The sequence below is a fragment of the Puma concolor genome, chromosome A2, assembly GCF_028749965.1.
Source record: "Puma concolor isolate L17-30 chromosome A2, mPumCon1.1.hap2, whole genome shotgun sequence".
Lineage (NCBI taxonomy): Eukaryota > Metazoa > Chordata > Mammalia > Carnivora > Felidae > Puma > Puma concolor.
In genome coordinates this window covers 55,515,639-55,532,024 of record NC_141668.1, presented here as the reverse complement: position 1 = coordinate 55,532,024, position 16,386 = coordinate 55,515,639, and the positions used below count along the sequence as shown (strand labels likewise).

Below are 16,386 nucleotides of genomic sequence, written 5' to 3'. Positions count from 1 at the left end.
GCCATCAGCCCAGAGCCTGACACGGGGCTCGAACTCACGGACCGGGAGATCGTGACCTGGCTGAAGTCGGACGCTCAACTGACTGCGCCACCCAGGCGCCCCTAAGTCAATGTATTTTAAATAAAGGCCTTTGGTTGGCATGTTTCCCCTTCAGTTTTATTTGTCCCTATCCCACTTCCCCCTTTCATGTGGGCCCCCAAGGCTCACCTCCCAGGTCTGCGACAGCCGACTCACAGAAGCAGTGTTGAGACCCATCACAATAGCAAAGAAAGAATTCAGGTTTCTCTGGGCTTTGCAGCTACGGAATAAAAGAAAGTACAAGGTACTTGGAGCAACGTGCTTTTGCCAGAAGGCCACAAAAGATAAAGCCCAAAAGACTGTCCTAGGCCACAGAGTTCAATGTCCAGGGCAGGGCTGAACTCTGCCCCATGGCCAACACACATTGACCGCCCCTATGGATGGGGAGTGGTATCCCCTACACTGTTCCTAACACAGGGGACAGATTCCAAATGCTTGGGCTTATCCTTACCTCTAGGGAAAGATCTGTGCTCCTGACACCCCCTAGACGCCTCAGAAGATTCCTCCTTTTAAAATATCTATTTTGGATGACGCATTTAAAATTTCAACTGAAAACTCATGAATTCGTGTTTCTTTATATATAGCAAACTCTCATTATAACAGCTCTCTTGCCCATCTCTTTAATCAGGATGCTGTCTTTATGTTTTGACAGACAAGCCCCTCCCACCTCAGTGGTCCAAGCTTCCCCTCCCATGACATTCAGATGCATTTTCCTTGCTATCAACAAAATAGCTACTGTATTATATATCTATATAAAACATGGCATGTATCATGGGGGATACTGTCCCACATTTCTCATTTAGAGAAAAAAAAGGAGGAAAAAACGCAAAATAAAATCACATTGAGCTCCATTCACTCTGTAAGCTTATCTGTTCTGCATAACGTCAGTCATGCCCTTCAACCTAATTGGTTAAAATTCCACTAACTCTCAAAACCCCCAAAGGGGGCTAGGTCTCCCAGTTCAGCCAGGACAGCCTGTGAGTTGAGGACACTCCTTTTTCTGGGGTGCATTAAAAAAACACTTCTCTGAGACTAGTTTTTAAAATTAAGAAATCACTCTAATTTGATAAATATGAAGAAATATGAAAATGCTCAACAGTAAGCCAGTGCATAAAACACTACCTGGTGTATAATAACTTAGCTTGTACCAGATGCTGTCTCTCCCATCACATCTTCACCAATATCTTAGATGGAACTTGGGAACAGTGTATATATAACTCTGTATCCTGCTTCTTCAATTATACTCTGATACAGTATATATTATGAATTCTTCCCAATCATCAATGGTTCTATAACTTCATCAAAAATATATTTCATGATGTGTTTACTTATTGCCTTATTATTGACATTTAAGTTATTCTCAATTCAATACAGAATGCAACAATGAGTATCCCTGTGTATAAAACTTTTCAACTGTATTTATAGGTTTCTTGTTGTTGTTGTTGTTGTTGCTGTTTTTGTTGTTGTTGTTGTTTTGAGAGAGAGAGAGCATGTGCACAGGCAGGAGAAGGGTGGAGAGAGAGGGGAGAGAGAATCCCAAGCAGGCTCCAAGTTCTGCGTTGAGCCTGATGCAGGCCTTGATCTCATGACCTCACTGAAATCAAGAGTTGGATGCTTAACCAACTGAGCCTCCCAGGTGCCCCTATCTATCGTTCTTTTAATTAAGTTAGACCTCCAGTCATTACATGATTGGTCAAAAGCTATCCTTGAACTTAAAGGTTCTGGTAAAAACTGTCCCCAGAAACTGTACTGCTTTCCAGTGACACAGACTGGGTATAAAAGTATCTAGTTTAGAACCAGAAGAATGCTTGGGGTTGTGGCAGGACCCCCATGGGGTTGTGTATGTGGGGCACATACACAGCTGCATGTGCCCTGGCAGGTCCTCCCTAAGTGGCCTGCTCCTAGTCCCAGCCCCATGGGCTAGATACTGCCCAATATAGCTGTGCCTGGGCTCCAGGGCAGAGAAGGTCAATCGGGGAGCATTTCGAAGTTCCATCCCCATTAATTGTGGAACCTGGAAAGGTGCTGCTGTCTCCATACCTAGGGTCCAGAATATGTGGGGTGGACACAGTCCTGCAGGACCCCCCACTGCTGGGTCTCCATGGGCCCAGTGCCTGCAGTTAGAGGGGAGGCAAGAGGACTCAAGACTCAGTCTGATTGGTCACTTCATCTGGTTTCTGCCACCATTCTCCTGGGTGAACGCTATTTGGTATATTCCATGATAAACAAATAAAGATGCCTTCTGGTCAATGATTTAGAAATCCACCTGTTTTTGTAAATCATTGGTGACTAAAGGCATCAATACTTTGACTCTGCTTCCCTTCTGTCATACACTTCCCTCAGTCTACCCTTTCTGTTTCATCACACCCCTGGAAAGTTCACACCAGCCAGGACAGACTTGAGTCAGCTCCACTCCTCTCTCTCGCTTTTTAAAGATTTAAGTAGTCTCTACAGCCAACGTGGGGCTCAAACTTACAACCCTGAGATCAAGAGATCAAGAGTATGCTCTATCAACTGAGTTAGCCAGGCATAACCCCTTCTTTTTCAGTCAGCTCATCTCTTGAAGTGATGATTTGAGGTGAGAGGCTCCTGTGGTCAGCAAGAACTCTCCAGCCCCTACATCACAGCACGTCAGCTGGAGGCTCTTGCTTACTCCCAGGTCCTCTCACATTCCCGGGCTCCACAGTTCTGTGATTCCTCACTAGACATTAAGTTCCTTATGGCTCGAGTATGTACGTATTTCATTTTTATATTCTGCCCGTTACCGGAAAGCCTTGTAGAGAGGCAGCTTTTCACACAGCACTTTCTGGAGTTGAAAACAAGACTCTTGGGGGAAATGGTTTTATCGTTATTCATTATAAAAAGGTTTATTATTCCTCATTTTATTCAACACCATTTATCTATCTGCAATCTTAGATAGAATTCTCATCTTTTTATCTTTAGCTCCCATAAACAATTGTCTTCTTTTTAAGTCATCCTTACAATAATAATTTAAAAAAAAGCACATATAACTAATGTCTGAACCTGTAAGTAGAAAAAATGATTTCTCTAGAAGACAAATTGATACAGTATCAACGCTGGATACCAATCCAGTCTGGAATCCTTTGTTACCCAGGTTCATTCATTCCATGATAAGAACAGACTGACACTGAAACATTCCAGTTTAGCAAACATTCCTTTGTCTGTGTGAGGAAATAAACTCCACTCAAACCACAGAGGTGGGGGATGGGGTTGGTGAGAAGGAAGGGAAACATGAATATGCAAATAGATGCCTTAGGCAAGGGAGACACTTCATGATCATGGAAATTACTGTTTTCCCTTGGTTATTCCTACTAGTGTGATTATGAGGAATTTAACTTTATGTTTCTGTTGGCATTCTATTCCATGGGCTGGGGACAGAGAGACCAGTACAGTAAATAATTCAAGAGCATGGGGCCATAAGGAGAAGATGTGAATATATTTCATTTCCCTGAGGATAGATATAATCTTATAGTGGAACTAAGCTGTGTGGTGTCATTTTACTCCTTGGGACATTAACATCCCGTTTCTCCAAGTAACTGGCATTTATAAGAAAGCTTTTGATCCAAAAGAGCCTCACCTTTATGAATTGCACAGGCTGTTTGGAATACACTGGCCAAATCAAAAAAAGGAACTTTCACCATAAAAACCATCCAAGATGTAGGTGTCTCTGTTATTTCTCTCTCCTCCCATTCTCAGTAACACCAAATACCAGGTTGGGAACTTCCATCATCTCTTGCTGGGTAAACAAAATATCATGCCTGTGGGGTCTCTTTGCCTATAGTTCAGTCTATGTGCTACTTCCAGATCAACCTTCCTGGGGGACAGCTCTGCTCCTATGGGTCTCTTGCACAGACACTTGGTAATGAATCCCTGTCTTCTCAATTCAGTCCAAACTCTTTGACCTGAAATTCAACATCCTTCACAATTTGGTTTTATCTTCCTTTGCAGATCAACCTCCTGCTCTCCCACACCTTTCTTACAAATACCCCTCCACTCTGGCCAAAGTGGATGAGGTTCCTTTCCTTGACCATATGTGGTCTGCCTCCAGTGAGCCCCTCTAACACCCTCTTCCAGTGAGGTTCACCTCCATGGAGAGTGTGAACTGTTGGAATCTTATCCGTCCAGTTCACCCAGATTTCAAATACAGACTTGAATGCTACTTTCTTCATGAATGTTTTTCCAGTCCTCCTTTTCCACGTTGTTGGCCTAAGAGCTTCCCTTCCTCTAAGGCCCCCAACAGAACTTGATCTTGGAACAGGGCACCCCCCCTTCTCTTCTGCACATTAGCCATTTTAATTCTCAAAGCATCCTTTCCAGCACATTGCAGACTCCTCCAAGCCAGGGATTGTGCACAGGGTCAGTGCAGCATGGATCTGCACATGTAATCAATGATCAATATATAGTTCCCGAACGCATTACATGGACATATACTCCAAAACGGTGTGATGTAAAAACTATTTTGGGAGACAAAGGAGAAATAAGATGGGAGGCAGAGGGAACTGGGCAAGATTCTGATTCATGCTGTCTACTTCTGTTGGAAGTTGCCTCAAGAGCAGTCTCAAGATACGAACCTGGTATTTGAAGAGATGCTCCCAGCAAGTTACTCAAATGTCATTCAACTAACCTTTACTGAGTCACTGCTATTTACCAAGTTCTGCACCAGACATCTCAGGTACAATGTTTGCTTAGCAATGGTCCCTGCCCTCTGGAGGCTAACCCAGCCAAGTGAAGGGATTCTACCTAAACACAGAAGTTAAAAAATATAATAAAGAAGCTAAAAGCGAAAAAGCATGTGTGTGAGGGAGAGTGGGATAGGGAATGGCTGATCCTGCATTTGAAAGTCAGGGATGACTTCAGGAAGGAAGCAACATTTGACCTAGGTCTTAGGAATGGCAGCCATTTGTAGGGTGGAAGGGTCATTCTGGCTGAGCCAACAACACATGTCCAGGTTTGGAGGATGGTGTGTATGGGATAGACAGCCATTCACAGTGGCTGCACCCAGGGGGTGTGGCTCAGAGGTCAGCTGGGACTGACCAGTGCAGGGCCTGCTAAAGAGTTCGCCAAGTTCACACCGTGGGCATCAAGCAGTCAAGAGCAGAATCCTCAAATGCACCTCATTTGCAATGATTCTCCCTGCTCACATCACCTTCCCCGTTGCCCCAGGATGGAGCATGTGGGCACTGTGCTGCCTGCTTAATCATCCTGCAGCACAGAGCAGAGGGCTTTAGGCCGGTGTTTTGACACTGTACAGCAGGAATACTTCAAATGCAAAGACATAAATATTCAAGAAGAGACCTTTTCCATCATTTGGTCACTTAACTCAGTATTATACGTTTACCTCCTAACCCTTCTTATCATCACAAGGAAAAAAATGTACTCTCTCAAGGAGACGAGAGGAATTATGCTTTTCAGCGCCAGAACTCACTGCGCAGCGATTTTGATGAATTTCTTCACCAGCTGCACTCGCTTGCCCAGCTGGCCGCAGAGCAGAATCTCCGTGGCCACCCACAGCTGGACTTCATTGCATCTCTGAAGCAGAAGGCTGAGGTTCACGGTGTGCTCCCCGCTTCCTTGTCGGCTGAACGTGAAGTAGATCAGCTCTTGCTGAAAGACAGATTTGTACCAGCATTTATTTTTAGCATAAACACAAGTTGATACAAAAGTTAGTTCATTTTTCAGAGCTACTTCAGGTAGCAGCTCTCACAGCATCACAGGTCTTGAGAATAATAACAATATATTCAATTTGAAACAACGGAGTTTTAGAGAGATCTTATTAAATAATGTTCACCTGGAATCTGCCCATAAATGTTATTTTTAGAATGTGCAGATGATGCCTTTTTACATGAAAATCTAGTAAGTTCTAAAGTTTAAATTATAGGCTGAATCAAATCCAAACTTCCTGAACTTGCTCTATTGGCAAAAACAAGGGAAATGTTTGCCACTAGTATTTGTTAAGATGCACATGAAACTCTCACAGGTAGAGTCTTCTGACAAGGTTCTCAAATTTTAGTGTGAATCAGACACCTAGAGGTCTGTTAAAGCAGATGGTTGGGCCCATCCTCTAAATTTTCTGATTCAGTATGTCTGTGGTAGGGCCAAAACCCTGCATTTATAACAAGATCCCAGGTGGGGCTGATGATGTTGGTCTGGGTACCCACTCTTTGAGAACCACGGATATAAGATATAGTAAAATCATAAACAGAAAGAGAATGATAAGATTACGGCAACGTCCAAAATTTACAAAATTGAGTAAAACCAGCAACTATTTATAGAGACTGACCATGTGCAGAGGAACAGGGAGATTTCCCTGCAGGGAAAGGAACAGGGATGCAGAGAGGAACAGGGGTGCGTCTGCACTGTGTGTTTTGCAGAAGTAATGCCAGTTCTCACACTGAGTAAGCAGTACAAGCAGGGACATGTCCTATTCTATTAACATTTCCAAAGGCACAAATCATTTAGCTTGAATGAGTTCACTACTTGCTCAAACTTAAATTATAGGGGCACCTGGTGGCTCAATCAGTTAAGTGCCTGACTCTTGATTTTGGCTCAGGTTATGGTCTCACAGTTTGTGGGTTCGAGCCCTGCATCAGGCTCTGCACTGACGTGTGGAGCCTGCTTGAGATTGATTCTCTGTCTCCCTCTCTCTCTCTCTGCCCCTCCCCTGCTCACGCGCGTGCACAGGTGCACGTTCTCTCTCTCGCACGCGCGCAAAATAAAATTTAGATTACAATAATGTTGGAATTGTTTTTAACGAGAAAATATGAAGACATTTAAAAGACATTCCAAAATGAAAGTGAAGCTCAAGTCCTCAAGTTGCGCTAGTTCCCTCAGAAGGAAAGGCTGTTTTGTAATGAAACATTTTACTACATGGCAAAGCAAATGCAACCTATGGTTGCAGAGGGCTGTCTCATTTTTCATCTCCTGATTCCTGTGAGCCTTTTCCACTGGCTACATTTATTCCTTAATTGTCAGTAGCATTTTGCCCCTACTATTTTATAAATGTTTAAGCTGTCTTTTAAAGGGAGGGTTGATGAACATAAAAATTTGAAATATATCTCAAAGTTTTCAAGAAAGTACTTTATGTCCTGTAGCATAATCTAAATTTATATAATGTTTTTGAGTAAAAGAATGGCTGTATGTGTATGTAGGTAAGTACATAAATATGGTTCTTGTATACATATAGTCAACTTTACAGAAAAAATAAAAGGATCAGTATTAAAGTCATCAAATGTAAAATGGCTCTTCAACCCCCCTAGAGCTTCATAAACATGCAAATACATATATATCCATACATATAAAAACATAGCATATTTATACTACAGTACATGTATGGTTATATAAGGAACAAATAAAGCACGATCATGTATTCTGATTTTCCTAGGTTTCTGTCAGTCTTTCAATATATTTCAAGTCCCCAAATATCTCTGGGCTATGGTATCCTAAGCATAACTGCATCACCAGATGATGGATCTTCTTAAAACTTAGCCACACACAAATATTCTCCGAAGAAGAATTCACAGTTGAAATAGCACTACCATTTATTTTATCTTTTCACTACTCACTTACCTCGTGGATTGAATTGAAGAGACTCCAATCAAAATTCATTAATTCCAGAGCAAGATCCCAAGTGTTCATTCCCAAAATCCTCATCGACCTTTGCTGTGATTCCTCATTTTCTGCAAATGGGTTCTAAACCAACAGACAGAAGCAAAAGGACCCTCAGCAATTCCCAAATGTTTGGCACTGAACTGGCTGGCCACAGAAAGGCACTAGAAACCCAGATTAGGAAAGGCATCTTGTCTGGGTACACTTAATATTTTCCCTAGTCTGTTCATCTTTGGTAAGATGCAACCAAATTGGGAAACAGCCTTGGAAACAGTAGAATGTGATCAATGATACTTCACTGAGTTAGCCTGCCCCTCCCCCCAACACACACACATACACACATACACACACACGCGCACGCATGCACATGCGCACGCATCTACAAATCTGATTATAAAACACTGCCCCAGCAGACAGCATAATGAAAGCGAAAGCCCTGAAATCACTTTGGCTTCTGGTAAGAATTAATGTGCCAGCAGGTTAGTATAAAAACAAACAAAAGAAATGTCATGGTGCACTTCAATAAAGACAGACATGGCTTTTACAGGAAGTATGTTTAACAAGCCTCATCCCAGACACACATTTACAAGTTTTATTAAAATGCCTGTGGAAAGCGATACAAATTTAAACAAGAAATAAAAAAATAAATGTCACTTCATTTACACCCCATGGTAGATGATTATTTTAAGGATCTGTTGCTTTCCCTACACAAATAGGTATGAGTCTGGTAATACTGTTTCCTTAAAATCTGGCATGAAATTATTAAATGCCACCACGACTTTAAATCTTTGGACACTGTTAAATTTATTAAAAGTTATTTGGCATCTTTTCAAAATATTTGATATTTTCTAATTAAAATGTAAATTCTCCGGGGGCATCTCGGCCGGCTCAGTCAGTAGGACATGTGATCTCATCAGGGTCGTGAGTTTGAGCCCCATGTTGGGGTTAGAGTTTACTTAAAAAAACACACACAATTTGAATAGCTAATGATGTTAAAATTGTTAATGACTTGGGAAAAAAAAGAATGGGACTTTGCAAAATTTAAGGACGTGGCAGGACGAAGGGAATTCAGATTATAAACATTAATTCTTATTTAAAAACTGCAAAATTATTGGCATTTTACAAGGTTTACTGTTATGAAAAGGTTTCCTAACTTGAAAAAAAAAAACAAATGACAGACGACTTTCAGAGAGCTTTTCCACAGATGTGATTCTCTTCAGAGCAGGTCAAGGTTCAAATTGTGCCCGTAGGCCAGAGTGGGACACAGCGTGGTACTTGATGAGGGCGGACTGAGAAAATGCATGCAAATACTGAGGTGCTGAGAGAGGGAAGCCCACCTTTCTCAGGGCCTGATTAGTCTGGAATCAGCCAGATGCCATGCTACACTGTAGGCATTCACAGGGAGAGCCAAGAGCTGGGAAATAACATAAATCTCGGCAAACTAATTTGGAGATTTGGCTTTTTATTCCTCCTCCTTTCTCCCTAAATGCATCCCTCACCCTGGTACTGCCCTCTGGTTGCCCAAGGCTGTCCACAGCCCTCTCCAAGAAACACTTTCTATTTCTCTATCCCACTCATTCAGGGCTCTAACTCCTGCTCTCCAAGAAGATTAATCAATATGTAAATACAGTGCATGCTAGTGGCTCCACATGTTATCCTACCCTTATTAATATTCCGTTTCAACTGAACTCTTTTGGGGATAAAATGCTGAAAGCTGGGGTTCCAACAGGGCAATTTTAGGTGGTGCACAGAGGTGGTGGCGGGAAACATATGAGGGCAAGATGGCACCTGGCTCATCTCGGAACATACTTCAGAGTGAGCACCTACTTATTCCATTAAGACATTGCTCAGGCCTGCCTCCCACTCTTCTGAAGCTGGCTCTGGCCCATGGCGGGAGACAGCTCTAGGTGTGCATGGCAGGGAACTGCAGCCAAGTCTATGGGGAGCACGAGGAAGAAGGGCATGGGAGACAGAGTGTAGGTCTCCTTCGTCACCAGGAGCTCCACAGCAGCCGCAGGGTAGATGGTCCTCCTTTACAGTGAGGACTAAAATCAAGCCAATCTCATTATCTACTCAAGGATGCTGTGAAGCATTGTGTTTGTCACAGTTCATTGACAGAATTACATCATGTACAGACACAGGACCTGCGACCTGCTGAAGGACACTCAGAAGTGGAAAGACCCTAGTAAGACTAAAGTTTTCCTTTCCTTTGCTCCCTCACCACCTACAAAGGAAAGGCATGTGTAATAGCTTCAGAGCCAAATATAACTGGAGTCCTAGCACTTTCCCTTCCTTGGCTGTAGGAAGTGAGAGTAAGTTACTCAGCCTCTCTGAATGTCACAGGATTATTGGCAATGTTACATGAGATACTGTATGTAAATTACTCAGCACCTGTCTGGTACTATGTGCAAAAACTGACTATGATTAATAGTATGGTAGGTTGATACTTGTAGGTAATTTCACATAAAATATTTCTATTATAAGCAGTTTTGGTTAACCAATATGGTGTATACATTCCTCAATTATACATACAACAGGAGTCAGCTAGAAAGAACCAGCTTAGTGATGGCTCCTTGAAGTAGACTGAGACCAAGAGTCTAGATGATACCACCACAATCTGGCAGAGCCTGTCTTTTATGGGTGATGGATCCAAGGCCTGATCCTACCATGCAGAAAGCAACCATAACACTGAGGGTTTTGGGAACATAACGACAAATCATCTGCTTAGGCATAAATATGCTTAAGTTTGAAATGAAAATAACTTACAGAGTGGGTTCTACATTTCTTTAAACTCTTACTCCTTATCTACATCCAAAGTACCATTGTTAGGAGCCTACCTTACATGGGGAAGGCTGATAATCTACCTTTTCTTCCAGGGAAGGGTACATTCAAAGTGCACCAAATGGACTGAAACAAGGATACGGAGTCTCTTTCTCCTTAAATCTGCACAGGGTACATTTCTCAGCCTAATCTCCACATATCCACCCAAAAAGAAGAAATAGAATTAAGATTCTGTTGGAGAGGAGGGTCACTTCTTTCATATCCCTTGTTTCAGGGGCCCAGAGAGAAGCAGGGTTTGACTTCAGAAGGGTTTAGGATTCCTGAAGTTGTACTTGCCTTGGATTTGCAAAAGCAGTGTTATTTGACAAGCGTATTGTTGGCCAGAGGAGGGGGTGGTTCAATGTACTTTTCTACCATGTATTACAAAACATACAAAAAAATATGATTTCAGTGTGCCATTTGTGTTTCAAGTAAAAGGCTCAAAGTCCTTACCAAAGTGTCAGCCAGGTCTTTCCGGTAGACATATATCCGACCAGATGCTTCAAGGGATTTGGAGATGGCCAAGTCATTTGGCTGAAGTTCATGTTTTTCTTTATTAAAAAAAGAGGGAGAGAGATTAGACACACAAGAACAGTGGTAGGCATACACAGTATATCTAAAAAGTGAAAACTGCCAAAGAAAAATATTTAAAAGCAAACAATATAGATTTAATTCAGTTCTGCATATTCTGTGCAATGGCACCAATGGGAGCATGGACATCACTGCTCACTACGCATAAAGTGGAAACCTCTTATCATTCCTTCTTATAATTTTTAGTCATTCTTTAGAATACAGACCAGTTTAGGGAAGAAAAGTAAAATTCACTCATAATCCCATCACTCTGAGAACCGTATAGAGGCTATTTTGATAACACTTGGGTCTATTTTTGTTCTGATCTTCACGTAAATGTGTATAACCAATACCCACACACATATACAATTGCAATTATTTATACATATGTGTTCAAAATTAGTATGGATACATACACACATATACATTTATAATTATTCTATATCTGGCTTTATATTCTGATTTTGCTATAAGCACTTATAACCACTTGTCAAAAATATTTAGGTATGTCATGTTTAATTGGTATATAACAGTCCATTATACCATCATTTCATCTTTCCTCTATTGTTGACCAATTTAATAGTTTTCAATATTTTTGTTATATAAATTAGATGGCAAGATATATGTAAATACTGGCACAGGGTGTGGCACATAACAAGGGCTTGATAAATGGGATCTATTATTATAGCAGTCATATACTCCTGAAGTCAACATCCTTATGCATAAATTTTTGGCTGCTTATAGATGATTTTTTAAAGATAGATTCCCAGTAATGGAATTACTAAATCAAAGGGGAATGAATATTTTTTAAAGTTGCTGATACAGGGGCGCTCGGGTGGCTCAGTCAGTTAAACGTCCAACTTTAGCTCAGATCATGATCTCATGGTTCTTGCGTTTGAGCCCCACATCGGGCTCTGCACTGACAGCGCAGGGCCTGCTTGGGATTCTGTCTCCCTCTCTCTCTGCCCCTCTCCACCTCAAAATAAATAAACTTAAGAAAAAATAAAGTTTCGGATACAAACTGCCCAATGGCTTTTGAATTCTTACACTGATCAACACTGATCATTACTGATGTTAAGTCTGCTATTCAGCTAAGACCAAAACTAGATTCTCAGTTTATTTTGTATTTCTTGACTACTAGTAAAGTGGAGTATTTTTCATATTTCCCTGATTACAAACTGTTCCTGTCCTTCAGTCATGTTTCTACCATCACTGGAGCTCTCTTATAACACAAAGCCTTCTTCATAGAAAAAAGTCCTCCTCGTAACTACAAATTACAGATGGGAATTGACTAAACCAATCTTCGAGTTCAGTGCACTTTAACATAATCAGCTTCTAAGTCAGCCTTTTCGTTACCAGCACGGTGGGGGAATGCAATATTCCACATACGTTTTTCTAGATAACTTAATCAGTTCAAAGGCCAAATTTTGTTTTGAACATTTCTGCTTAATACAGAGTACACAAATGATAATCCAATATATTCTTTATGGCCCAGCATTATAAAGATCAATAGCACTTTCATGTCAGGCTGCTGACGAGCATGGTAAATGGTCCCACTTGGCTGGCCTCTCAAGTTCTTCTGTCTCCCTCTTCCTCCAGCTGCAGTTTCTTACAACCTGTGTGTTCCTATGTCCACCTTATATCTGGATTTATGAGAGCCATTCTGCACTTGCTACGGAGTCAAATGCCATGGCTTTCTGATAGTAACTTTTCCATTTCCTGAGAAATATTTTTTTTTTTCTTATTTTCAGGTTTGTCACTGTACTATAAAAGATTAAGGGTCATAGAATTTTAAGCTCTGAATAACTAGGTAGGCAGATTTCTGTTACTACATACATATACCTTTCTCTAGGTACAAAATGACCCTGAAAGCTAGGAGGATAACAGCACTAGTCTTTTTAGAAAAATCCACAAAACCTACAACATTGCAACGTTTTTAAACTTCTTTTGACAAAAGAAAGTAAGAGTAGATCTCATTGTCATTTCATTTTGAAGTAGCATTTAAAACACTATTCACTGAAAATCAGGGAACTAGAGCAAGGAATATATTAAACTCTTCCCCCCTGCTTTTTCATAAAGCATTATTGTTTGGAGAATATTAAGCTACAGGCAGAAAGGTTCTTAACAGACAAAAGTACTAACTGGTGGAAAATGATGGCACAGTTCCACATCTGTGGGATAACTTAAGAGATAAGCTGATATTTCTAGCGAAGATTAGCACTGAGTCTATACACGTTACGACGACACTGGCCTCCCTGATGAATCTAATTTAATAGAGTGTAAAAATGGTATTTCATGGCCATCAAATAGATACTGAGTATTCAAAGAGCTACTCATTACTTCCCAGATTCACGTGTGGCCCTGGGTTGACTGTGAGTCACCCCCAAGGGAGATGGGTCTCAGTTGTGCTACCAAGTTCCTTCAGGGTCCTTCCTCCTGCAGAATGGGGACCTGGTGACTACTTTCTGTAATGGTACTGTCTTGAGGGAAGCTCAATACTGTTTGGAATAATTTAATATTTTTGGTCATTTAAAATGAAACATAATAGACATTTATCACATCTATCTGGAATGCCTGAAATATTTATTAAAAATTCGACCACTCTCCGATTAAAGTTCATGTAGTCCAGATGTTTCTCCCCCTTTTGCTCTTTTTCTCTAGATACTGTTTTGATGACGGGATGCACAATGAGGGCCCCTTGAGAGGGAAGGAGAGACTCTCATTAGGCCCAGGCAGAAGGCTATATTGGTTCGCATATGTAATCCACTAGCTTGTAGGACCATTTTACCTGCTTGTGAGTAACAAAGCAATAGAAGATTCTGTCACAGCAATGCTGTAACACCAGGTTAAACTCTGACATTCTTGTCCTTCCTCTAGGATGATAACAAAGGGTAAACAGGAATGCCAGTTATCTGCTCCTCCTCTCCCTCCGGCCCTATCTCTGGCTGATTAGTTCACACAGTACTTCCATTTTCCAACTACTGATGCTAAGTCACTTTCTTTTTATTTTTCTCAGGGTTAATGAGATATTAAATAAAGACTGTAAGCCAAATAGGGGGCCAGCAACATCGAGATCTGACCGGCCCCAGTGAAAATGGAGGGGTCTGTTCAGGTCACGTAGATCGATAGTGTGAGCTTGTAATCTGTGTGATCTTATTCAAAACAGACAATAAACCATTCTCTGAGGATAAATAAGGCCCAACAGAAGGAAAAGCTATAACCAGACCTCACTCCCCACGTCCACCTGAAGGAACATTGCCTGGGAGCTTTCAGCTTAGTGTGGGTTTTATTTCCTTCAACAGGGAGTCTTTTTAAGTATTAAACTGTCAGCCAGCAATATGACTAGGCTGTCTTTCTTTTTCCTTCCTAAAGTAATTTCATCCTTTAGCAATTTCCCAAGTTAATTTAAATATGAAAATAGAAGGCTTATCTAGAGTATAAAATATGAAAAGCTTTATATTTCAAAACAGTGGCATGCCTCTTTATTCAGTTCTTGGGGAGGAAATTCAGAATCCAACAGTACCCCACCGTTGTCATGGAAACACCTCTGGTAGGCGGCTTCTTATTGTTACTGTGGTCATCCAGCTGCGGACCCAGAAGGGGCAAGCTGCACATTCACTCTATAAAAATGTCGACTCTCCTTTCAGAGGAGATCTAGGGAAAGATTAATATTCCAGGACATAAAATCATTTACCCCCAGAGAATGCGACGGCCACCAGAGCCAGATCCTCTTCTGCGTGCTGGATCTTTTCTGCTACAACTTTCAGGATCTCATGTGCTGTACTGGAAACTTTTGCCTTCACACTTACATAGGAGTGCTCTGTTATATACACATGGCAAAAAACTGCACACAACAAAAGAAGGGTTAGTAAACAGATAACTGTAGTCAGGTACAGACTTTTTTCAAGTGAAGTCATCTACCTTACTATTCTCTTTAGTAGGAAACATACAGAACTAGATTTACATATTTATGTCTGCACCCAAGTGCCTGAAGGCATACATATATAAATGTGTGCTTGCACACACATGAGATGCAGACGTCATCAAGACCTGGTAAATGGACTTAGGCTTCCCAAACTGTAATGAGAGACCCATGTGATACAAGTGTGTGCTCATGGTGGAGATGGCCTGACCCCAGCACAGTAGCATTTGTGGTACACAAAGTATAATTTCTTTCAGCATTACTGAGCTTTCCCAAAGCAATATATTAAGGTACCTAACTAATAAATTTTTATGTGACATTCCACTTGTGGATAGTCACAGTGGCTCAATCGGGAATACTGCATTTTGCTGTTAGACTTCTCACAAGCTTATCGAAAAAAATCTGCCGGCTTGCCATGGTTTTTGTGCTCAGGTTTCTTGATCAGTTAATAATGATGTCCCTGAGCAAGATGGTGATGAGTATGGTTTCCAAACAGAAGTCCAGTTTGTAGCCCTTTAAGTTTCATTTTATTGTCTGCAGTGCAAATAATTATTACTAGGACATCATCACTATCAAGGTGAATCAGGGTCCTGGAAAAAAATTTCTTTATGATTTGATAGCAGAAATTGCTTAATAATACTGGAGATAATTGATACATTATTTGCTTCTTATCCCAGCTCTGAATGTATAAAACACTAGCTTCTTTCAAAAAGATAATACACTTAGGTATTCTTCTCTACCATTTTGCAAATTATTTCCACCATATTGCATATTATTTCTCATTTTATGTAAAAAAAATAAAGGGGGAGGGTGCATTTCCTAGAGAAATCTCATAAGCAATTTAAATGGCTCCACAAAAATAAACCCAGGATTGTTTCCACAGCAATGCAAATGAAGCAAAAAAAAAAAAAAAAAAAAAAAACAAAAAACCAAACAACTGTGAGTTTATGTGCATAAACCTCAAAGTAAATACGCCACCAGAAGGCACTGACAACATTTTGGTTTGGGTTCCATTGGGTAGGTCACTAAAACAATAGCATCTAACAAATAGCTGTTTTATGTATGTTGTCAACAGATTTGTGAGAGACACAAAGCTTTTTGCTTTCACAGAAAAATACAATTTTTGAACCAGACAAAATCCTGCAAAACTGCTAAATATGAGCGAAGTTTACAGCTTGCTTATTAATAAACTGAAACAAAAAGAGGCTGGGGGTCTGGAAATACGCTCTTTGAAACTCAGTTTGGGAAATTTTACGATTAAATTGTAAGACAAACAAGCATGGAGGGCCTGCAACTAAGGAATTAGGAGGTAAGCTAATTTTTTTTATGCTTCCACTTGTTATAGACCATATTTCTTATGCCCCAATACC

The 16,386-nt window shown here is 40.8% G+C and overlaps 1 protein-coding gene across 2 annotated transcripts in view; it reads right to left on the bottom strand.

Annotated features, from left to right (window-relative positions):
• Positions 1-16,386, bottom strand: part of RAPGEF5 (Rap guanine nucleotide exchange factor 5) — a 227,507-nt gene that overhangs the window by 21,687 nt on the left and 189,434 nt on the right. For both annotated transcript variants that reach the window (XM_086694511.1, XM_086694502.1), the window contains 5 exons: positions 14,789-14,938; positions 10,978-11,075; positions 7,666-7,788; positions 5,525-5,703; positions 208-298 (listed from right to left, as the gene is read on the bottom strand). In XM_086694511.1, coding sequence (XP_086550637.1) covers positions 208-298; positions 5,525-5,703; positions 7,666-7,788; positions 10,978-11,075; positions 14,789-14,938 — 641 coding nt within the window. The remainder of the gene's footprint in view (positions 1-207; positions 299-5,524; positions 5,704-7,665; positions 7,789-10,977; positions 11,076-14,788; positions 14,939-16,386) is intronic.